The 24,254-nt window shown below is 42.3% G+C and overlaps 1 protein-coding gene across 2 annotated transcripts in view; it reads right to left on the bottom strand.

Annotated features, from left to right (window-relative positions):
• Positions 1–24,254, bottom strand: part of USP3 (ubiquitin specific peptidase 3) — a 62,432-nt gene that overhangs the window by 31,300 nt on the left and 6,878 nt on the right. The window contains exons 2-8 of one of the 2 annotated variants that reach the window (XM_082255127.1): positions 14,166–14,226; positions 9,640–9,777; positions 9,063–9,146; positions 8,739–8,820; positions 6,599–6,681; positions 6,388–6,501; positions 5,406–5,519 (exon numbers count right to left, since the gene is read on the bottom strand). In XM_082255127.1, coding sequence (XP_082111253.1) covers positions 5,406–5,519; positions 6,388–6,501; positions 6,599–6,681; positions 8,739–8,820; positions 9,063–9,146; positions 9,640–9,777; positions 14,166–14,226 — 676 coding nt within the window. Of the gene's footprint in view, positions 1–5,405; positions 5,520–6,387; positions 6,502–6,598; positions 6,682–8,738; positions 8,824–9,062; positions 9,147–9,639; positions 9,778–14,165; positions 14,227–24,254 lie in introns of both variants that reach the window. The other variant, XM_082255126.1, reaches the window with a different exon arrangement.

Genomic DNA, 24,254 nt, shown 5'->3' with positions numbered 1-24,254 from the left:
GGGTCATGTAGCAGTCAATGGACTGCGAGGGAGCGCAACTTGGCAGGCTGACAAGTCGCCTGACAAGTCGCGCTAGTGTGAACCGGGTCTTAAAGTTTTGAAAAATAAAAGACAAATTTTTGACACAAATCTGGTAATGAACATGTTAATTTTTTGTTTAATGCCTAATGGCTGGCTTGCTGGCACCCCATGGTGGGTGGGTGGCTGGCAACCTGTGGTGGGTGGCTGGTTGGCTGCCACAGAGCCTGTGGGCAGCTGGCTGACTGGTACAGGGACTGTGGGTGGCTGGCTGACTGGTACAGGGCCTGTGGGTGGCTGGCTGGCACAGTGTCTGTGGCTGGCACCAGGCTGCTGTGGGTGGTTGTATGGCTGTGATACACTCCCGCGAGACTAGTCCTGACTCCAGACGAGGCTGTCCAAGGCGAGGGAGGCGGCCTAAGAAGGCAGAATGACGTCACAAAAATATCGGCAATATCGGCCAGTTCCGGGGCCGATACCAACATATTGGGGAAAGTGCATATCGGCCCTGCCGATAATCGGTCTATCCCCAATACATACATACATTATATATATATATATATATATTTAATGTTCTTGCCCCCATTTTTCATGAGCTGAACTCAAAGATGTAAGACTTTCTAGGTACACAAAAGGCCTATTTCTCTCAAATATTGTTCACAAATCTGTGTTAGTGAGCACTTCTCCTTTGCCGAGATAATCCATCCACCTCAGGTGTGGCATATCAAGATGCTGATTAGACAGCATGATTATTGCACAGGTGTGCCTTAGGCGGGCCACAATAAAAGGCCACTCTAAAATGTGCAGTTTTATCACACAGCACAATGCCACAGATGTCGCATGTTTTGAGGGAGGGTGCAATTGGCATGCTGACTGCAGGAATGTCCACCAGAGCTGTTGCCCGTGAATTGAATGTTCATTTCTCTACCATAAGCTGTCTCCAAATGTAATTTCAGAGAATTTGGCAGTACATGAAACCGGCCTCACAACCGCAGACAACGTGTAACCACACCAGCCCAGGACCTCCATATCCAACATCTTCACCTCAAAGATCGTCTGAGACCAGAAACCCAGACAGCTGCTGCAACAATCGGTTTGCACGACTAAAGAATGTCTGCACAAACTTCTCAGGGAAGCTCATCTGCATGATTGTCGTCCTCATCTGGGTCTCGACCTGACTGCAGTTCGTCGTCATAACTGACGTGAGTCGGCAAATGCTCACATTGAATGGCATCTGGCACTTTGGAGAGGTGTTCTCTTCATGGATGAATCCTGGTTTTCTTAAATCTTAGAGTTCAGCTCATGAAAAATGGGGGCAAAAACAATGTTGCGATTATAATTTTGTTCAGTATACCTACAGGAGTTATAACCTTCCACATTACCAGGAGTAATGTATATTGGGGCTCGTTATGTAACTAACCCTTGCGTGATGTTGGGGGCTGGATTTGGGTCATTGTCCATGTAGTGACTGCAATACTTCTAACATGTATATAAAAGCGTGTATTCCTTTTCAATAAGCAGTCTGATTCCTGCTTGACCCTCAATACAGAGCCTCGTCTCGTACTTGGGGGGGTTGGGGGATTATTCGTATGGGTTTCTTGTTCGGCTGAGTGGAGTGTCCGGTAGCTGCCTTTGTGTTTGGGAATGAAATGTCCTAAACCACTGTAACCCCTTTCATACCCGGGGTGTCGTTACAGTAATCTCTACATATTATATTAGAAGATTCCAATGCTTTAAAGTAACTCTAAAAGGCAAAAGGTTTTTCACCTTCCTGCATTCTCTGCATTAAGGTAACAAACTTTCCAGCGTCTGTGTCCCCTTACCTTTCACCTCAATCCAACACTGTCCCTGCCAGTGCGCTCTACTCTCTTCCTGCATTCTTAGGCTTAACTGAGTGCAGCGGAAGCCATTGGCTCCTGCTGCTTCTAGTCAAATTCTGTGGGGAGGGAGCAAGGGGCAGGGCCAAGATGTGTCGTGTGTGTCTATAGACACACACAGCCCAGCTCAGGAGCAAGCAAGCCCGCACCTGTGCTCCCATAGCTCACAGCTTGCTAAGGGAGAATAGGCAGGGGAAAAGGAGCGAGAACGCCAGCAGGGAACTACAGAAGAGGAGTTAAGGGATCCCACAGAGAAGGGAAGTATAACGTGTTTATTATTTTAAATTTAAAAAAAAAAAAAAACATCATACAGTTACTTTAATTAAAACTGCTTCACTTTTTCACATTGGTTACATAGTTATTACAAAGTTAGTGAGGTTGAAAAAACACACGTCCGTCCAGTTCAACTTATGATGAGTGTGTGTGCGCGTGTATAAGGGTTTATGTCAATAGTGCATTGTATACCCCTGCATGTTGTGGTTGTTAAGGTGCCCATCTAATATCTAATCGTTTTTTTTAAACCATCGATGTTCGCCGCTGACACCACTTCTTGTGGAAGAGAATTCCAGAGAGAATAAGTCCAATGCTTGTAGTCTTTCCTCCTAGCTGAAATCCTCCAGTTCCTTTATTAGCCTTGTTGCCCTTCTCTGGGCTCTCTAAAGTTCCAGAACATCCTTCCTGAGGACCGGTGCCCAGAACTGGACAACATACTCGAGATGCGGCTGGACAAGAGTCTTGTAGAGTGGGAGAACTATTGTTTTTCTCTGGAGTGAATCCCCTTTTTATGCATGCCAGTATTCTGTTGGCTTGGTTTGCAGCAGCTTGGCATTGCATGCCATTGGCGAGCTTGTTTTCTACTAGGGCCCCCAGGCCTTTTCCATCTTAGATTCCTCCAAAGGCTCCCCCCCAGTGAGTAACTTGCATTCCTATTTCTGGCACCCGAATGCATTACCTTACATTTTTCAACATTAAACCTCATTTGCCTTGTAAATGCCCACCCCATTATTTTGTTCAGGTCTTCTTGTAAGGTTTCCACATCCTGCATAGAAGTTATTGCCCTGCTTAATTTAATATCATCCCCATATATGGAGATTGAGCTGTTTATCCCATCCTATAGGTCGTTTATGAATAAATTAAATAGGGTTGGTCCCAGGACAAATCCTTGGGGGACCCCACTTTCCACACCAGACCATTCCGAGTACTCCCCATTTATCACCACCCTTTGGACTCGCCCCTGGTTATTTTACTGAAAATATTTCTAACAAAGGGCCTTGCTACTGAAAGTTCCTAAAAGGAGAAGTGTGGGGGGAATATTCTAGAACTGGAGGAGACCGAGTCTGAAGCAGCTGTGCATAGTATCCAATCAGCATCTAGCTTCAGTTGGTTCAGTTAAGCTTTAAGAATGAAAGCGATAAGCTGATTGGTTGCCATGCACAGCTGTTCTAGATTGTGTTGAGGAGAATTTACTTACAATAAAAAGCTTATTTCTTTCATTTTCTAATATGACTTAGTATTATGAAATCAGAAGCTAGTTTTTTTGCAATGATCAACATATACTTGCTTTATTTCAGATATCTTCAGTTACTAGACCAATAGTGACAATTAATAATTGAAAAAAAAAAAAAAATCAACAGGTCTTGCGGAACTGCTGAGAGCAAGTAACTGGCCTGTCCTCTTGACATGACCAATTTGTAATGGCTAAACCTTTTATTACTTATGTTTCTTACAAAATTAAATATAAATCCATCTCTGACTGTCATACCAGTTTTGTAAGCAAGCATTAACAGCCAATAACACAGAGGGTTGGGACTCGTGTGCCTCAAATCACTCCAATCCTGAATCCTTCTTAAGAAAGGGAAGGGTGAATAACACCACCAATATAAAAAAGAGTAGGCAGGGATAAGGATAGAACATGATGTAAAGTGGCATATATAAACATCAGGAACAGAAGAATTAGGAGTCCTTCCAATCAACATTCATATGCAGTTTAGGGATGTGGTAGCCACCCTGCATAACCAGTTAATAAATATACAATTCTAGAAATCATCCAAGCTACCGCTGTAAAAAGCGGAAGGGTAGGAATTCTAGTACCAGCACTAGATCTATTCCCTTGACTGAGAATAGGAAAGAAGAAGGAATCTAAGGAGTCTTCTTCACAAGACCGCAGCTCAATCACAGAAGAGGATCTATCTTCCAGGAATCAGGTCCCATTATACCTGTTAGGGGAAATCTACAGCACAGTAACAGTATGCCCTACCTGGGAACACTTCTGGGGAGTATAAGACCTTCTAGCAATAGATACTTACTTGCAAGGAAGAAAGGAGGGGCACTAATGTGCATAACCTTTAGTCTTCAAAGTGGGGGATTATTAAATGACAATGCAGACAATACCTTGACTCTGGAATAGACCGCGTGGTCAAGAATGACATAGTCAACACTGGCCGAAGTAGGGAGTAGGTGACCCGGTTTGTTACAGGGGGGGGGGGGGTTCCCAAATATTTCCAGAAGTGAATTATCTTTTAGCCTCCAGAAGAAGTCTAGAGGAGGTCCTTTCAAAAGAAGGACCAGCCAAGAACATTCAGGAACAGTATGTTCAGGAGAACCAGGCTAAAGGAAAGGAAGTCCTGTCAGAATGGGGAGAAGGGGAGGGGGACACTATCTTCACCATGTCCAGAGTTTGGCAAATAACATAATTCAGAGGAAAGGATCACAAAGGGAATGCATTAGGGAAAAAACCTTTAGAGTTGAGAGCGACTTTAGGGTTGGGTTTCTCCACCCCATCCACAGATCTTCTGCACTGAGGCAGGTGAACAATCCAACAAGCAGTATCATCAGAAATAACATTGTCAAGGGCAGATGCGAGGAGACAGCTCTCATCTTAAAGTATAGGTGAATCAGATGCTCCTTGGGAGTATTCTCGACATCACAGGCACGTAGCCATGTTCTACACATATGAACGGACATCATTTCTATGCGAGACACAAGCTTAGATGTAAGAAGCCAACACAGTTGAAGTGCAGCGCTCCAGACATTTGTTCTCATGATGGTGGAGTATTTAATTAAGGGATTTTAGTGGCAAGGTTTCACAAATCAAAGTCACTGTCAAGAGAAAACAGATAGTCACTCCTAAATAGTTCAAAAGGGAGCCATTTATGGAGCACCCAGTATCTTGTCTGAAGAAAAATAAAAAGAACAAAATTCATAAAAAGGATAGAAAAATATAGCTAGAATTTCTCAGCAGAAAAGGTGTCCAACCTCCTAGGACACTAGCAAAAACCATGGTGGTTGGAGGAGGAGGAGTGGTTATACCAGGGCTGGCTTAACATTTGTTTATGTTTGTCCCAAACTCCTGTAGGCGGCCATATGACCAGACCATTTAAAGACTTCTTTACATTCATGTGGCCCTCAATAGATTAATAAAAAAAAAAAAATTTCTGTTGTAGTGGAGCAGAAGACTCAAAGATTCAGCCATTTCAAAATCTCTTACCCCTTTAACAAATAAATAGTTACCTGAAATTTGGCATGATTTTCCATATCACATAGAATAGGGAATCTGGACTAAATGCAGTTTGATTGCCCTGCCACAATGCACACAGAGTTTTCCGGAACTCTTCAACCAATGACCTACAAAAACAAAACATGTTAATATCATCCAGCAGAATATAAACCTAGCAGAGCAGGCATATTTTAAATGAAATGTGAGCAGATAGAAGAACTTTTTCACTTATGTGGAAGGTACTACATGCTGTCAATAAAACATATTCACCAGCATCACTGTTAACTGGCAACATCATTATTTTGAATTAAAAGAGGCAATAGCCTTTCAGCTCATGGAAGCCAATTTAAAAGGACAATGCCCAATACCTTAGCAGTATGCAAGCTGAAGTACAGCACTGAAAATGCCATGCTAAAATGTTGTAAACACATGGGTCTGCAAAAATATGACAAAGTGGTTGTAAACTCTGTTACACCACTTGCACCTACAGGTAAGCCTATAATGAGGCTTACCTGTAGGTACTGTGAATACCTATTTCCTAAACTTGAACAGTTTAGGAGATATTCAGAGCGCATACAGCCGATGACTCCATCGGTGCATGTGCTCTGAAGGTCCGGCTTACCATGCCAGACCTTCACAGCCGGTGCCATAAACAGGGGGTCCCATGTGCAGGTGCAGAAGTGATGTCATCAAGGCTCTTGCCACTCACATCGCTGGAACCCGCAAACCAAGAAGAAACACCAGCGAAGATGCGAGTCATCTCAGCGGTGAGCAGGCACCACTGGAAGGGCTTCGTTCTAAGGTAAGTATTTCATAATTAGCTAATATGCGATGCATACTAGCTCATTATGCCGTTGTTATACATATTTTTTTTTTTTTCGTTCCGGGGTTTACAAACTCCTTAAAGCAGATTTATAAAGTCCCAATATTAGCTGACAACTATCCCAATGAGATATGTCTATCCACAAACAAACTGATGTAAGAAGAAGGGCTCACACATTAACTTCTCCTTGACTCCGTGTATGGTACATCCGCCGACCAGCAGTTTTTCCATTGCGAAGTTCCACGGCTGGCAGCTCCTTAAAGTAACAGCAAAACTGTTGAATGTTACTGCAAGATTAAAAAAAAAAAATTATTATTGGTACCCAAGGTAAAAAATCTCTGCGTCAGAAAGAATGCAGGAAATGATTAGAATGTACTTGCATACCTTAATGACTGCAGAATAGCATTCATGAAACAGGTATTTCCTAGATTCCGCAGACCAGTAGCGCAGAGCACTGTGGTACTTCCCTTGGGAGAGAAGTGAAATACAAAAAGCTTTATAAAAGTATTGTTCATATTGTTGAAATGAAGCTGAACCTTTATAGGAGGAATAGTTCATGTTTGGTAATTAATAAATAAAATAAATGCACATGATTTTGCAGGTAAAAAACAACAGTGGATTCTTTTTTTTTTTCCCTTTTTTTTTCTTACAATGGAGCCTGCAAAGCATTGCACCCACGATTGGCAGATCGAGGGTGAAATGTCATGCTCCTGCAGATTCATTACAGCTGTTTGCCCGTACCTCCTGTATGGGCAGACAGTTACTGAAGAACAGGAAGAATCAATTAACTAGAAGGGCACTCACCAGCACCGTCGCAGTTCATTGAGAACTATAAACCATCTGCTGTGGTGGGAGGCTGGACTTGTAGTTCATTTATGCGCACAATATTGTGAAAGACGTGGCAGTGTGGGCAGACCCCTGAACAGCCGCACTGTTTTTAAATTGTGACAGCGGGTGCAGGCAGAGCATCCCCCACCTGCAGTCACAGTGAGGTATTTGGGGGGGGGGGGGTTTGTGGGGCTCCTGCATTAGTAACATGTTAAACCCTGAATATGGGTGTAACATGTTACTTAAAGTGAACGTATATTTTAACTAGTATATTATTTTATGTATAGATCCTTTAACTCTTTAATGGCTTTTAATAAAACAAAAGAAGCGGTGCATCCAGATTGGTGCAACCTCAGTAAAACCTTGGGAAACATACTCTGACCCCAAGCTGTGGGGGTAGCCCGTAATGTTGGTTTTGGCACTAGACCCTCCACAGACACTTTGTGCAAAGCATGTAGCCAGCTACAGCTGCTATACAAGTCCAGCTCTATGGAACTTAGAACTTATGCCGACCATGATGAGCAAAGCCTTGACTATATATAGGGCCTAGCGTCATGGACAGATAGACCAGGTCATCCGGTATGTCTGATCATTACTGTAAAAACTGGGGTTATGTTTGGAAAGTATTCACTTTACAGTGTAAACTTTAAAAATTTGGCGCTAAATCTCAAACACGAAGAGCTTAGTCTTGGATGAATAACCAGGCGTTGCATCACACCACAGGCTAGAGCCATTACAAAGTGCTCAGGCACCCTACTGCATCTTGCCGGCAACTAATGTGCATTGGACTGTGGTACACTGCTAAAAAAACGGGAAATTTGAATACGCACAATGTGCTTTAAAATACAAGCAGTAATGTAATGCAGTAGTGTGAAGGGGGCTTGAGCAAAGCTCACAAATGAGAATTAATCAAATACAAAAATGTAAATGCCACACAAGTAATGTTATTTATTCATTTGAAAGAAGCCTCAAAACTACCAAGAAGAGCATCGTCAGAATGCTTCAGTACACTTGAGACATCACTTTTAGGAATCAAGTTTACAAGATGGAACATATTCACTGGCTACTAGTATATAACTAAAGTTAATTCAGCAAACTGGAGTGCCAAGCAGATATCACAGGCTCCCCAGTCTCTCCACAACAAAGGCCTTTTCATTTCTATCTAAACTCAGACAAAAATTTATTATATTGCAGTCTACCAAGCCCTTAAAAATGGTGACTGTATAATTTCAGGCTATTCCCCTTGTATGCTCATCTGGTAAACCTGTGAACAACAACACTTCCTGTCCATTAGTATCTACACTATTTTTTTTTTTGTATCTGCGGGGGCAGTTGTCATCGTCAGACGAGGTGGACTTCACAAGGTGTCTGTCTTTTTTCATCTCCACCACATGGTATATTGAAGGGACTAGTAATTTACACATTCAAGATAAGCTCATTTGTGCTTTTTTTTTGCTCACCGGAAGAGACAAGGACACTGCATTTTTGGCAAGATCAAGAGGTAGTTTTTTATACTTGCTAAAAACATTTTGAAAAAAGAAAACCATTGCAGCCACAACGTGCATCTAAGTACTAGTAAGCTTCAAAACATTTCATATTTGTTTCTGAATTTAGTTATGCTTAAAAACAGTTGGACAACACCTGCTGCAGTACATCAAAATACATGATTAAAAATATGTAGCAGACTGTTACTTACATTTAATTTAAGTATTTTCTTGTTGTGTGAAGAGTTTTCCAAGAATTTCCTCTTTCTATGCCTATCTGCTGTGAATGCAGAGCTGCTGGAGAACAAAGTAGTAAGAAATGGTAGATGATGGCAGTTTTTTGTCTACAATAAAACTGGCATTAAAACAGACCTGGATGACAAACATATCTTTAAATGATTCTGCTTGTGACCACAAACAGAATCAGAATATTAAACTATTATAAGATACAGGACAACCAGGCTAGAAAAGTTTGCAAAGTTCAATAATACAGATGTCTAATAAAAATATCAGAGCAGAAGAAAAATGCTACTTACTTTTCCAGGTTCTGTAAATGCTCTCGAACTTTCTGGACCGAACACATCTTTGTGTCATTCACTACAAAGTCATCACACCGGTAACTGAAAGCAAGAGATTCTTAAAGAAAACTGGATGTCTGGTGTCATACCCCCACAGAAAGAATAATAATAAAAAAAATAAAAAAAAAAATCCCAATGCTCAATCCCCTCTCCCTTACCCCACCTCAGTTTCCAACCTTCCTACGGTGGACATCCTTCCTCTCTCTTTCCTATTTTCTTATTTCCTTGTTGCAGATCATGTTGTTTATTCAGGCCTGGTGTCTTGATCTGCTTATTGTTTTGCGCCCTGTGACAAAACTTACCTGGCTTATTGATACCTACTCTAACCTGCAGGCTACAAGCTTTGTTTATTAATATGCTATTGGATGTTTTTACATTCTCGGCAGCTACAATCCAGCTCTCTAACATTTTCTTGGCAATTTCAAAAAGTTCTCATACGCCATGTTTTGTACCTTAAATGTTTTCAATAACAATCAATTGAAAGTGAAAAACAAACGGAAAAAAAAACAAAAAAACAGTAACTAACCAGACTTACCAAAATGTACTGTAGCTGCTGCAGTCCATACATACAGTGTGCTGTGTTTTTTCCTTCTCTACCTTTTCAAATTGTTTGTGGCTGGCAAGTGGCACTTGGGCATCCTCATAATGCTTCTTGGCATGGCCATTCACATACCTGTATGCCACAAGTGATAATTACATTATTATATGCAATGTACATATTTGATAATTTTATTACAGCACAAGAAAACATTCCAGAAAATGAGCAAAGTGAAGGAGAGCGGGCTTAAGCTGCAAAAACGAGATTGATCAGAGCGAAGTAGAGCAGACATGGGTGGAAGAAGAGAATTGGCAAAGCGAAGGAGAGCAGACATGGGTGGAAGGAGAGCAGACACGAGTGAAGAGAAGACCTGGCAAAGCGAAGGAGAGCAGACACGAGTGAAGAGAAGACCTGGCAAAGCGAAGGAGAGCAGACACGAGTGAAGAAGAGAACTGGCAAAGCGAAGGAGAGCAGACACGAGTGAAGAAGAGAACTGGCAAAGCGAAGGAGAGCAGACACGAGTGAAGAGAAGACCTGGCAAAGCGAAGGAGAGCAGACACGAGTGAAGAAGAGAACTAGCAAAGCGAAGGAGAGCAGACACGAGTGAAGAAGAGAACTGGCAAAGCGAAGGAGAGCAGACACGAGTGAAGAGAAGACCTGGCAAAGCGAAGGAGAGCAGACACGAGTGGAAGAAGAGAACTGGCAAAGCGAAGGAGAGCAGACACAAGTGAAAAGGAGAGCAGACACGAGTGGAAGAAGAGAACTGGCAAAGCGAAGGAGAGCAGACACGAGTGGAAGAAGAGAACTGGCAAAGCGAAGGAGAGCAGACACGAGTGGAAGAAGAGAACTGGCAAAGCGAAGGAGAGCAGACACAAGTGGAAGAAGAGAACTGGCAAAGCGAAGGAGAGCAGACACAAGTGGAAGAAGAGAACTGGCAAAGCGAAGGAGAGCAGACACGAGTGGAAGAAGAGAATTAGCAAAGCGAAGGAGAGCAGACATGGGTGGTGGAAGAAGAGGAGAATTAGCAAAGCGAAGCAGAGCAGACATGGGTGGTGGAAGAAGAGGAGAATTAGCAAAGCATAGGAGAGCAGACATGGGTGGAAGAGGAGAACAATTAACAAGGCGATGGAAAGCGGGCATGGGTGGAAGAAGAGGAGAATAAGCAAAGAGAAGAAGAGCAGAACAAGCAGAATAATATAGTGGGAACATGGGTGGAAGAGGAGTAGAAGAGCAGAGTGAAGTAAAATCTGACAGGTGGAAAAGGAAGCACTGATTATCTTGGGGAGAATTTGGATGTGTTTACACACTTGCCTGACTGCCGTTTCCCCTGAAATCTTACTGTCGGTGTGCAGCTGTCTGCCACCACAGACAACAGATTGTCACCTGACTGGACCAAAAAATGTCAGATTAAAAACTGTCATCTCATGTTTATTGGCAGGCAAACAGCTAAATATACAGTAAACTGCATATATGGGATCTGTTTTTACCCATTTCAAGGATTTTTATTTTTGTCTATCCAGTCCTACAGAGTTACACAGCTCTGCCACAATGCACCTCCCCATCTGTCAGCATGGTCCTCCCAGTCTGAAGTCTGCCGTACAAAGTCTACAAGAGGCCGATATCAAGAATTCTGGTATGTTGGCCCCTTTCACACATGCGGACTGTTCAATTAACCAGTTCAGTCACATTTTTCCAAAGTAAAAAAAGGATGAAGTTGACATCAGTTTATCCTTTTTTCACATCCACCAGCTAAAGTCCCTAACCCCTTTAGCTCCTTCATGCAAAACCGTGTGTCCATTTACATCCAATCCATTTTTTTTAACAGAACACAAATACAGCTTTAATCTGCTCCAAAAAACAGATGTTGACAGAAGTGGATTTAAAAGGATGATCGTCTGTTTTTCCATAGAGATTAATGTCCGTATTTCATCAGTCAATGGATGGATGAAAAACGGACAAATGGTCCAGTCCACATGTGTGAACGGGGCCTTAAATGGAGTACAAATAATAGGATGTATAATGAACACAAAGTTGCATTTATTTGTGTCTTTTAAATCTGCCGGGAGTTCAGCTTTTAAATACAGAGTGCAAAAAAAAAAAATAAAGTATGGCGCTGTAGGTATACTAAACAGTTACATACAAATCAAAAGTGATTTTCAAACCCGTGCATACATCAAATATATAATAATTCAGTCCAAGTTGTGAGAAAATACTCCAAAATACACAGAAAGTTGTGATAAATTATGAAATACAGTCCGTATTCAATGAGTAGTATTTTTCCACTCAGTGATGCCAAACCCCTTCACACATGCGTGTTGAAAAATATCTGTGTGCTCCACCACGTAAAATGTCAAATAAATATGCTCACCAAACTTCCCAGGTCCAAAAGGGCCATAAGGCCTTATTCAATATGGCGTCACCCCAGCTGTCCGAACATATCTGCTCACAATGTTACCATTCACTTCACTCCCCAATTTCCTCTCCAGTGGCAAGTGACATAGGCACAAAATGCCAAAAAAATTGAATAATAGTGCAACGCTGTTTATTAAACATGTCCGTCCTAACACAAGAACAAATGGTTGGCGTTTGTTCCACTAGGAGACGTCACATCCGGTCTCCTAGTGGAACGCACACTGGCCGGCCAAGTGGAACGACAGGAGCTGATGGATCTAGTGATTCTATGTGGGATATAACAAAATGCTACTCGAGTCTGTGCCGGTCGAGGCACTTCTGATGTAAGCTGTCAACCATTGGTCCTTGTGTTAGGACTGACATATTTAATAAACAAGGTTGCACTATTAGTCCATTTTTTTGCTATATATGTCCCTTGCCACTGGAGAGGAAATTGGGGAGTGGAGTAAATGGTAACATTGTGAAAAAATATGTTCGGACAGCTGGGGTGACCCCATATTGAATAAGCCCTTTTGGACCTGGGAAGTTTGGTGAGCATATTTACTTGACACTTCACGTGGTGGAGCACACAGATATTTTTCAACACGCATGTGTGAAGGTGTTTGGCATCACTGAGAGGAAAAATACTACTCGGAATGCGGACTGTATTTCAGAAGTTATCACAACTTTCTGCATTTTTTGGAGTATTTTCGCACAATTATTATATTTTTGATGTATTCACGGGTTTGAAAATGACTATTGATTTGTATGTAACTGTTTAGTATACCGACAGTGCCTTAATTTATTTATTTTTTGCACTCAGTTTAATGTGATTCACATTTAAAGGGGCAGCAGTCGGTGATTGATTTTAGGGTTGGCGCCTTCAACAAGTTTTATAGCTTTTAAAACACAGTTTTGACAGAAATTCTAAACAGAACTAATTTGCAGACAATTAGTAGTGCTGTTTGTGTCTCATCCCTGTCTTTGTTGAGAAAGCACACAATCTCTAGAGGACTTACAAAGCATTTCTGCAGCACACCGAGTAGTAGATTTACAGTCCTGCATGTTAATTCTGCTGCTGGAATGCTTCTGAAACAGCACAGTAATGAGCCTTCATTTTCTAATATGCAATACAATTTGAAAGCACCCTTTGATGTGGATCTAAAGCTAAAAAAATAAAAATAAAATTGCAAATGCGTTCTATATAGCAGAAGAGACATGCATCGTCCCTTCCTAAGATACACTTAGCTGCCTATTTGCAATCCCCTGTAGAATGAACGCTGCGAATATTGAGCTCAGTTTACATTCTGGCACATTAAATGAATGACATCATTCTGTGAAGGCCAATAAAGACAGCTAAACACCGACACCCAGAAGAACCCTAGAATAAGATGCTGGAGCAGAATCTCACAGGCAACAAACTGGTGGAACTAAAGTCTGATACACACTAAGTTTTTTTTCTGTTATGTGAAAAAAAAAAAAAAACTGAAGTGCTCAGGAGGAGCCGCTGTACTAACAATTCTAAGTTAGTACAGCGATCTCCCCCACTGAGCTATTGTGTTCTGACAGGGGGTTGGCCCCCTCCCGCCAGAACACACCAGTCAGCAGACCTTTTTCATTCATGCCCCTGCCAGACGTTCTGGAGGAGACAGAGCAAAGGAGAGGGAACAGAGAGGATAACTTCTAAAAGCACAGATTCAGGGGGTTAGATGGGAAGATACAGTGCCACACAATGACAGGAGAGAAACCGTGTCATAATGGGAGAGTAGAATATTGAAAATTAAATAAGCCATATACAAAATAAAATTAATTCAAGTAAAATAAATTATTATTATTAAGCGTGGTGAATAATCAGTGAGAAGCATAACCACAGGACAAAGACAAAAATCCCATCTACTATACCATAACCATTTATGTTTTTCATGTATGTAGACTAGACATGTATCATTTCACTCTTAGGATTTCAAAATCATTACGCAGTACAGTAGGTCAGTCACAATATATTGTCTATAAATATGACTACTTGGCTTACGAGATGTTTAAATGTTGCTTGAGGAATTGTGCTTCGTTTTAAAAGATCATGCAATTACTGGGAAAAAAAACCTAAACTATATAGGGTTATCCAAACTCACCTTCCACAGTGCACGCTGGAACATGTCAGACAGACCCATGGACTTTTATTTGAACGGCACACTGCAAAAGATCAAAATAAACACTGGTATAAGTCTTTGTTCATATAAAGAAAAGGATACATTATTACATTCACACAGAAGCAATAACCACTTGCCAACTGCCCTATAGCAGTTTACTACCACAGGGCAGCGGCTGTGCACAGGATCACGTACAGTATCTCACAAAAGTGAGTACACCGCTCACATTTTTGTAAATATTTTACTATATCTTTTCATGTGACAACACTGAAGAAATTACACTTTGCTACAATGTAAAGTAGTGAGTGTACAGCTTGTATAACAGTGTAAATTTGCTGTCCCCTCAAAATAACAACACACAGCCATTAATGTCTAAACCACTGGCAACAAAAGTGAATACACCTCTATGTGAAAATGTCCAAATTGGGCCCAATTAGCCATTTTTCCTCCCCGGTGTCATTTGACTAGTTAGTGTTAGAAGGCCTCAGGTGTGAATAGGGAGCAGGTGTGTTAAATTTGGTGTTATCGCTTTCACTCTCTCATACTGGTCACTGGAAGTTCAACATGGCACCTCATGGCAAAGAACTCTCTGAGGAGCTGAATGTCCTGTGGTCTGATGAGACTAAGAAACTTATTTGGTTCAGATGGTGTCAGGCGTATGTGGCGGCAGCCAGGGGAGGAGTACAAAGACAAGTGTGTCTTGCCTACAGTCAAGCATGGTGGTGGGAGTGTCATGGCCTGGGGCTGCATGAGTGTTCCTGGCACTGGGGAGCTACAGTTCATTGAGGGAACCATGAATGCCAACATGTACGGTGACATACTGAAGCAGAGCATGATCCCCTCGATTTGGAGATTGGGCCACAGGGCAGTATTCCAACATAACGACCCCAAACACACCTCCAAGATGGCCACTGCCTTGCTAAAGAAGCTGAGGGTAAGGGTGATGGACTGACCAAGCATGTCTCCAAACCTAAACCCTATCAAGCATCTGTGAGGCATCCTCAAATGGAAGGTGGAGGGGCGCAAGGTTTCTAACATCCACCAGCTCTGTGATGTCATCATGGAGGGGTGGAAGAGGACTCCAGTGGCAACCTGTGAAGCTCTGGTCAACTCCAAGAGGGTTAAGGCAGTGCTGGAAAATAATAGTGGCCACACAAAATAGACACTTTGGGCCCAATTTGGACATTTTCACTTAGGGGTGTACTCACTATTGTTGCCAGTGGTTTACACATTAATGGCTGAGTGTGGAGTTATTTTGAGGGGACAGCAAATTTACACTGTTATACATGCTGTACACTCGCTACTTTACATTGTAGCAAAGTGTCATTTCTTCAGTGTTGTCACATGAAAAGATATAATAAAATATTTACAAAAAAGAGGGGTGTACTCACTTTTGAGATACTGTATATATCCACGATCCTGCACTTCCTGGTAGCGGGTGTGAATGCACGCTGCCGGCAGGTCGCTCCCGCTGTGATTATGCATAGCAGGAGCCAGTCAATGGGTACTTCGGACTCAATGGCCGCTGGCACCCGACAATCATTCGTTACACAGGCAGAACAGCAGTCTGCTTATGTAAACAAGGCAGATTGTTGTTCTGTCTGGACAGAAGAGATGGATCCTGTGTTCCTGCAAATCAGGGACATGAAACTATGCCTTTTCTTCGTAAAAGCACCTCCCACGCAGTGCATAAACACTGGCTAGGCACACAGTTAACCCTTTAAACGCCCCTGATGTTAACCCCTAGCGCAAAAAATAAACGCAGGGGTGATCAATTACCACCAAAAGAAAGCTCTATTTGTGGGGAAAAGGACATATATTTTATTTGTGTACAGTGTCAAACGACCGCGCAATTGCCAGTTAAAATAACGCAGTGCCGTATCGCAAAAAACAGCCTGGTCATGAAGTGAGGTAAATCTTCCGAAGAAGACATGGTTAATCCTGCAACTCTGCTGAGGCTATCAAGGCCCAAGGTTTACACTCCTAACCCTAAGGATTAAGGCAAGGAAAACCTCATGATCGGAGGAGGCTTGCCCAGCCAGACAACCAGTCTCACTAAAACGAAATAGCCAAAAATGTGAGAACCATCACAGCACAATGCCTTATAACACAGTGCTGGAATATTCCTTACCACAGTGGCTGAAAAACGCTCCCTCGTGACTCAAGGAAAGCGACTGCCAGTGGGAGGTGGGCACTGAACTGCTGGGTCTACATAAAAGCTGTTCTACATTGTTTACGCCCAGTGCGACCCCCTGTCCTACTTTGCCAGTACATTTAAGTGACATTGCTCTCCTGGCAAAAGGTATGTCCCAAAGCGAAGAAAAAGTCATGCAAATTTTTTCCAGAGTGGCGATTGACAAGTTTTCGTAAGCCAACTGAACGAAAGAAGATAACAAAAGTGTGTGGGAATGGAAAAACAAGGGGAATTGAGAGAAGCAGAGAACTATGGGTTTTTCTGTGATGCTGCAGGTGTGTTTTGTGACAGAACATCATGTACACATGAAGAATCCAAAACTCAGGCTGAAGAAACACGGAAGTGCAGACTTTGGAGTGTAACTTTGGATTGGTGCCATATGAATATGGCTTTGACCAGTAAAAAACAGACAACTGTTGCACACAAGTTGCATTGTAGAACATTCAGGTAGGACTTTCATGCAACTTCTGAGAGTTAACATTGAAGTCTATGGCCCTCAAGTTCCATGAAAGTCAAACCAAAGTAGTGCATAAACCACTTTGAAGTTTCTGCAACTTCCAAGTCGCACATATATGAATGGTTACCATTGGAAAATATGGGGAACGACTTTGATGTCCAAAGTTGCATGACAAGTGGGACTGGAGCCTAAAGCCTCGTACACATGCGTCGAAATTCGGCCGGGAATTTTCGTCCGACGACCGATCTGCAGATTTTTGGCTTGTTAGTATGATGCTTCCGACAACCAACTCCGACTTTTTGGCCGAAAAAATTCTGGTGTGCAGGCTATAAAATTTTTGTCCTCCGTCAAAACACGTCCGATTTTCGTGCAGTCAGTACAGATTTCGACAGGGAAAAATCTTATGAGCAAGACTGGGCATGCTCAGAGAAGAACGAACACAAAGAAAGCAATCCAACACATGACATCACATGACATCACTTCTGAAGTAGAATTTTGTCGTGCGGGAAAATGTGTGTGCAGTCTAGGCACATTCCAACCAACAAAACACCACTCTGGACAAAAGACAGACGATCGGTCGGCGGAAATTCGTTGCGTGTGTACTAGGCTTTACTAAAACTGATAGAGACAGAATATGGTGCAGCTGTCCATAGTAACAAATCCGATTCCAACTTCAGCTTCTTCAATTAAGCTTTGACAATAACATCTGGAAGCCGATTGGTTACTATGCACAGCTGCGCCAGATTCTGTCTCTATCAGTTTAGTAACTCTCCCCCATGAAGTCAACATCCCAGTAAATGTAATCTTCGTGGCACAGGGAACAGTAAATGGGTCATGTTAGGACTGCATAGGGTTAACAGATATTCTTTTACTGTAGGTCTCAACATTTAATACCAGTCATTAAACCATTTTACTATCTCTGCAGATTCTGGTCATAATTTATTCATCATTCTTTAATGATGGGGCACAAATGTGCAAATCTCAGCAGATATCGTATGGATCATTTGCATAAGCATTAGTGGTGCACTGAAATGAAAATTCTATTACCGAAACTTTAGAAAGCACTTGGCCGAAATCAAAATTGACGGTTGTAATAATTGTATTGTATTCAACTTTTTAAGTAATATGAATCTAAATGAATATGAATTTTTTGTAGGCCATTATCAGCACCTTTTGAAGCGGTGTTAAAAATCCTGCTTGCTGCATTTTTGGTCAGGTAAAAGAAACCGCACCAAGAACGCTTCAAAAAATGCACTTGTGTTGAGTTTGATGCATTTTTTGAGTCGCATGACCTAGGAAAAGCACACCATAAGCACAGTGAAATCACGGCAAAATTGCAGGCGTTTTCAGCAGCCATTATCGGCACCTTTTTTTCTTTCGGCATAACGCTGTAAACCCTATTTGTGGCTGCCGAAATTTCAGTGCATCACTAATAAGAATGTGTGTTTAAATGCCCATCATTGAGGAACTCATAAAAACCATTTAACACTGTGCTTTGCATTAACCTCCCTAAGTGTCGCTCAGGATTAATTTTCAGTACCAAAATCGGTAACCCCAAGCCACACTCGGGATTACCCTGTAGTGAAATTTACCTTGTCCTTACGATCCCCTGATGTCCTCCGGCCGATGTCGGTGTTCTTTCAGATTCTGCAACTGGAAGTGACGGCCGAGAAAACCTACTGCGTATGCACCATGCGTTTCAACATGGGCACTATGCGTTCCAATAGCTTGCCGAATGTAACAGAACAAGCAGCAGATATGTTTTTACAACCTTAATTTTGCAGTAAACTCACCTTTTATACTGAAATAGACTATTTCACCGCGACCGAGAGAAATATTCTATTTCCCCACATAATCAGTATGTTGCTAAGCAGTGCAGGGTGTATCAAGATGGACGTCACCACCTTCTACCCGCAGGTTACTTGCTATATTAAAATAATAATAGAAATGTAATACTGTTATTCAGTCTATAAGGTGAATTTACTGGTAAATTAAATCTAAAATTCAAGACTTGCGTGGGTGCAAGATGTCTGGAGCTGCTTCGTTTTCTGTCACATTAAGAAAGCTATTGGAACGCATAGCGGCCATGTTGGAACGCATGGCGCATGCACAGTAAGTTTTTATTTCCGAACGTCCCTTCCGGTTGCAGAATCTGATAGGTAGCGGTATTCCGATATAACGCCGACATCCGTCTTCCCTTCCCTGCAAGTGCCGCGATGGGTGGAACCAGGCGGAAGATTTAAAATAATTAATTTGTTGGGATTACATTACTGTATCAAACCATTTCACCTCAGTTTTGTCCCTAGTGCTTTTTCCAGTGCCCGCCTGCACTTTTACTGTTTTATTCCTTTTATTTTTATTCCTTTTATTTTTATTAATAATAATTTTTTTCAATTCATTAAATTAATTTTTATTCACTTTTACTGTTTTATTCCCAAGAATTACAGGCCTACAATATAAAACAACAGATTTCCATGCAAAACAAACAATGTCCCGCTTTAACATTCAAAAATACTAACATAATCAGACCGCCAGGGAGGTTAAAGTGTGTAAAGGCTGAAGGTTTTTTACCTTCATGCATTATTTGATTGAAGGTAAAACACATTCTGTGTGCTGCTTCTCCCAGAGCCCCCCTTATTACTCATCTGAGCTCCCTCTCGATCCAGCAATGTACACAAGAGCTTTGGCTGTCCCAGGACTCCCTCTCCTCATTAGGTAAGCCAATGGCTCCTGCTGCTGTCAATCACACGGATGGGGGGCAAGCGGTGCCGAGCTGCGGCTCCATGTGTCTTATGGACACACAAAGCAGGGCTTGTGAGCGAGCACGCAGCATGGCCCCCATAACAAGCGGCTTGCTTTTGGGGGCATTCTATCAGATAAGCAAACCTGTCAGATCAGCTAACGGAAATGTGACATTCCATCAGACTTACCAAAAATACTTACTGCGCATGCATTCCACCGCTAATGTGTTCCACAATGTGTTTGTCAAAAAGCTAACTTTTTGTTTATGAAACTTGGTTTTATTTATTAAGACATTATATATCACAATGGCTAAATCTGTGTCTGTAATGCATGTTCAAACCTTACCATAAATAGTAACATCCTGTTAGATTTGAACTCCAGGACTATAATGAGATTGGCAAGAGAAATGCCTAAATAATGCATTACAATTTAATTAAATCCATTTGATTTTAGTCAACAAAAATGTACTGTGCAATTTAGCCAACCAAGATACGACTAAAACAAAAAACACACAAGATTTTACCCCCTTCCTGACCAGGCCCTATTTTGCGATTCGGCACCGCGTGACTTTAATGGACAATTGCGCGGTCGTGTGACGCTGTACCTAAAAGGAAATTGACGACCTTTTTTTCCCACAAACAGAGCTTTCTTTTGGTGGTATTTGATCACCTGTGCGATTTTTACTTTTTGCGCTATAAACAAAAAAAGTGTAAATTTTGCAAAAATAACAATATTTTTCACATTTTTTCATATGAAATTCCCTAAAAAAAAAAAAAAAAAAAAATGTAAAAATCAAAATTTTTTTAACATTTTAGGCCAATTTGTTTTCTGCTACATATGTTTGGTAAAAAAAATAAAACAAACAAAATCGCAAAAAGTGTATTTTGATTGGTTTGCGCAAAAGTTATTGCGTTTACTAAGGGAAAGATTTTTGTCTTTTTTTTTTACTAGCAATGGCTGCGATCTGCGATTTTTTTTGCGGGACTGCGACATTGCGGCCGACAGATCGGACCCCTGACTGACATTTTTCACACTTTTGGGGTTACCAGTGACATTACTACAGTATTCAGTGCTATACATATGCACTGTTACTGTAAAAATGACACTGGCAGGGAAGGGGTTAAAGCGGAGTTCCACCCAGTGCACATTTTTTTAAAAAAAAAATACCCCCGGGACAGTCAGGGCTAGTACATTCCACAATGGCTAGCCTCTGATCTGTCCCGGGTTGCACTTACCTTTTAGGAGAAATACTTACCTTGAAAAAGTATTCTCCAGCGCTGCCATCTCAGGTGTGGGCAGCTTGAAGCCAGCGCGATCCTCTTCGGCGTCCTCTTCCTTCTTCTTCGGTCCCACGATGCACTGCACCGGCCCCGACGTCACTTCCGGTGCGCGCGCGCGCGTCATCCCTCCACAGCTTCTGGGCATGCCCAGAAGCTGTTTAGAAGGGAATGACGCGCACGCGCCGGAAACTGACGTCGGGGCCGGTGCAGGCGCAATGATTCCTGGGAGCGATGACGTTCAGCTCCCAGGAATCATTGCAAGAGCCAGGAAGTGACGAATCGCCGCGGCCGCTAAGGGGAGGAAGAAGGAAGTAAGGTAAGTATATTTTCTCTACAAGGTAAGTAAAAAAAAAAAAATTGCGATTATCCATTTGTTTTTCAGGTGACCCGGAGCGAGAAGATGGAGGTAAGTATAAAATTAGGGTGGAACTCCACTTTAACTTTATTGGAGAAGGAGGGGTTAAGTGTCCCCCTAGGGGCGTGATTCTAACTGTGAAGGGATGTGGCTTGTTGTGTAACAACAAAGATTATACGAACCTACATAGCAGGACCGTATGATCTCTGCACTTACACAGGGGAGAATGACAGGCGGCGTTCTCCCTCTGTAACGGACAATCGCGGGTGGAGACACCTTTAGGATAAATTAGAGCAGAGACTGTGAGCCAGGACTTCTCGTCCAAGATCAGTGCCTGACCTCACAAATGTGCTTCTGGAAGAATGGTCAAACATTCCCATAGACACGCTCCTAAACCTTGTGGACAGCCTTTCCGGAAGAGTTGAATCTGTTATAGTTGTAAAGGGTGGGCCAACTCAATATTGAACCCTACTGACTAAGACTGGGATGCCATTAAACCTCATGTGCGTGTAAAGGCAGGCGTCCCAAGACTTTTGACAATACAGTGTATATCAAATACATACTATAATAGATAAAAGAGAATGCATAAAATTGTATCCCTTGCTTGGTAGCATTAGGCTGTTTGTTGAATGCCCCAAGCCACTGTGCTGATCCTAGCCATCTGTACCTGGTAAAGCTAAGACATAAAAATGTACAACCACAACCTACATTATACTATATTAACAAAAAACAAAATGATGGGACTTGTTGGGCTTGTATACAAAGTGTGGAGCTGTCATTCACAGCAAACAGGTTTCATCTCGCAAACAAAACAAGGAATGAGATAGGTTGCTATAGGCAACAGCCACACTTTTACCCAAGGGATGTAATAAATCAGCTTCTACCATGTCCAATAGTCATGTGATATAGATCTACTACTGCTAGAGAGCGGCCATTCTCTTTATGTAATGGACATAGAAGGCTGCTTTCTGTAATGGCAACAAATCGTCAACATGCCATTTACTTGCAGGATATCCTCCCAGCATCGATGATGCTCTTTACTCGCAGGATATCCTCCCAGCAATGATGAATCAAAACCAATTCTAAACAGCCCCTTTATAAAGACTTACCTCACAACTCAGTTATGTTAAAAGTACTTTTTTTTTTTTTTTATTACATTTCTGATCCCAAATCAGATTTTTTTTATTTTTGCTTTCTGTGCCCCAGAGACTAAAGTGTATGCAGGTAGAGATATAATCCAAATGATATGAAATCACCTCTAAAGCTAGCCACTTCCGCAGGCTGAACTAAAGAAATCTATTGGGTTCCTCAATCCATGACTATCCCCTGCTTTTTATCCTGACAGCCAGTGCCCAATGAAGTCAGAATACCCAAACAGTGATTGCAGCTGAATGGCTGCAGTCACTGTTCAGCTGACCATTTTTCAGATTCCAGTGGGGCCAGCAAGGGCTCCCATGGATCGAAATGTAATCCCTGCTGTCAGAATACAAAAGCGCATTGGGGGAGATCCTTGCATTCACATTGCTTGTGTTGTTACCGTAAAATCCCTTTCTCTGATATTTATTGACGGACAAAGCTCCATATCTTCTTGACCGATGGGCTTATGCCGTTTTCCATAGGAGTAGGCCACTAAGTGGAAACAATTTTTACCAGGCCTATAGGGCAGTCCCAGGGGGGTATACTCCCACTTCCTGCTATAGAATTTCATTTTTTTAACAAGCAGTGTCAGAAAAACATAAAACCCAACTTAATAGAGGGGCGGGTGCTGTGTCCGTCAATGAACATCAGAGAAAAGGATTTTACGGTAAGGCAAAAATCCAGTTTTCTCTTTCGTTTGACGAACATAGCTCCATACCTTCTTGACCGATGGGATGTCCCAAAGCAGTGTCAATATTAGGGTGGGAATAACAGCAAGAAAAAACACTTCCCAGAGGCTAAACATAGCCAACCAGGCAAAAACAAGAGCTCAGCCAGGAACTACTGGAGCTCAACTGACAAAAATAACAAACACACCCTCAAAGAGGGCTAAATCTCTCCAACAGCGGCCTGCAAAACCTTGCGGCTAAAAGAAGCATCCGGAGATGCCAACACACCCACCTTATAAAATTTTGTGATAATGTGCAAAGATGACCATGTGGCTGCCTTGCATACCTGCATCACCGATGCCTAATGACATAAGGCCCAGGAGGCACTACGCACCCTCGTGAATGTGCCTTAACAGGGAAAAGAGGATCCTGACCTTTCATGGAATAGGCCCGCACCAAGGCCTGCCTGATCCATCTGGAAATAGTCGCAGCAGACACGGTTATCCCCTTACAAGATCCATCCGTAAGGAGAAAGAATCCGATTATCGGAATGATTCAGTCACTGCCAGGTACACCCCAATTGCCCGAACCACATCCAAAGAATGTAAGGCAATCCCTTTAGGATGCTTAGGACACAAAGAAGGCAACACAATGTCTTAATTTAAATGGAAACCAGAGACGACCTTAGAAAGGAACGACGGGCAGGTACGAAGCACCACTTTGTCTTTGTCTCTGTGAACCACCAGGTAAGGCGAACAACAGGACAACGTTCTGACACCCTGCACACAGAAGTAATAGCCACCAAAAAAGTTACCTTCTGTGTCAAAGTGAGCAGAGTAATCGCATGAATATTTAAAAGAGGGTTTCCAAGAACCGACAACACCAAATTCAGGTCCCACGAAGGCAACGGAGACCTCACCGGGGGGAGCCAGGTGGCGGACCCTCTGAACAAAGGCGTGAGCAAAGGAATTTGTGGCAGACGGGCAATTGAAAGAAAAATCGCCAGGGCTGATATCTGGCCTTTGATGGTACCAAAAGATCTACACCTCTTTGGAGAAACTCCAAAACATAAGACACCGAAAAGGAGGGGGGGGGGAACCCCCCCCGAACCCCCCCCCCCCCCCCGAGACTCACACCAAGTAATGTACGCCCTCCAGACTCGATGATATATCTTCCTAGATGTTGATTTTCTAGCTTTTAACAATGTAGGAATCACCAATGTAGACCCCCTCTATCCT

The sequence above is a fragment of the Pelophylax lessonae genome (assembly GCF_965119305.1).
Source record: "Pelophylax lessonae genome assembly, chromosome: 4".
NCBI classification, from domain to species: domain Eukaryota; kingdom Metazoa; phylum Chordata; class Amphibia; order Anura; family Ranidae; genus Pelophylax; species Pelophylax lessonae.
This window is presented reverse-complemented; position numbering and strand designations above follow the sequence as displayed.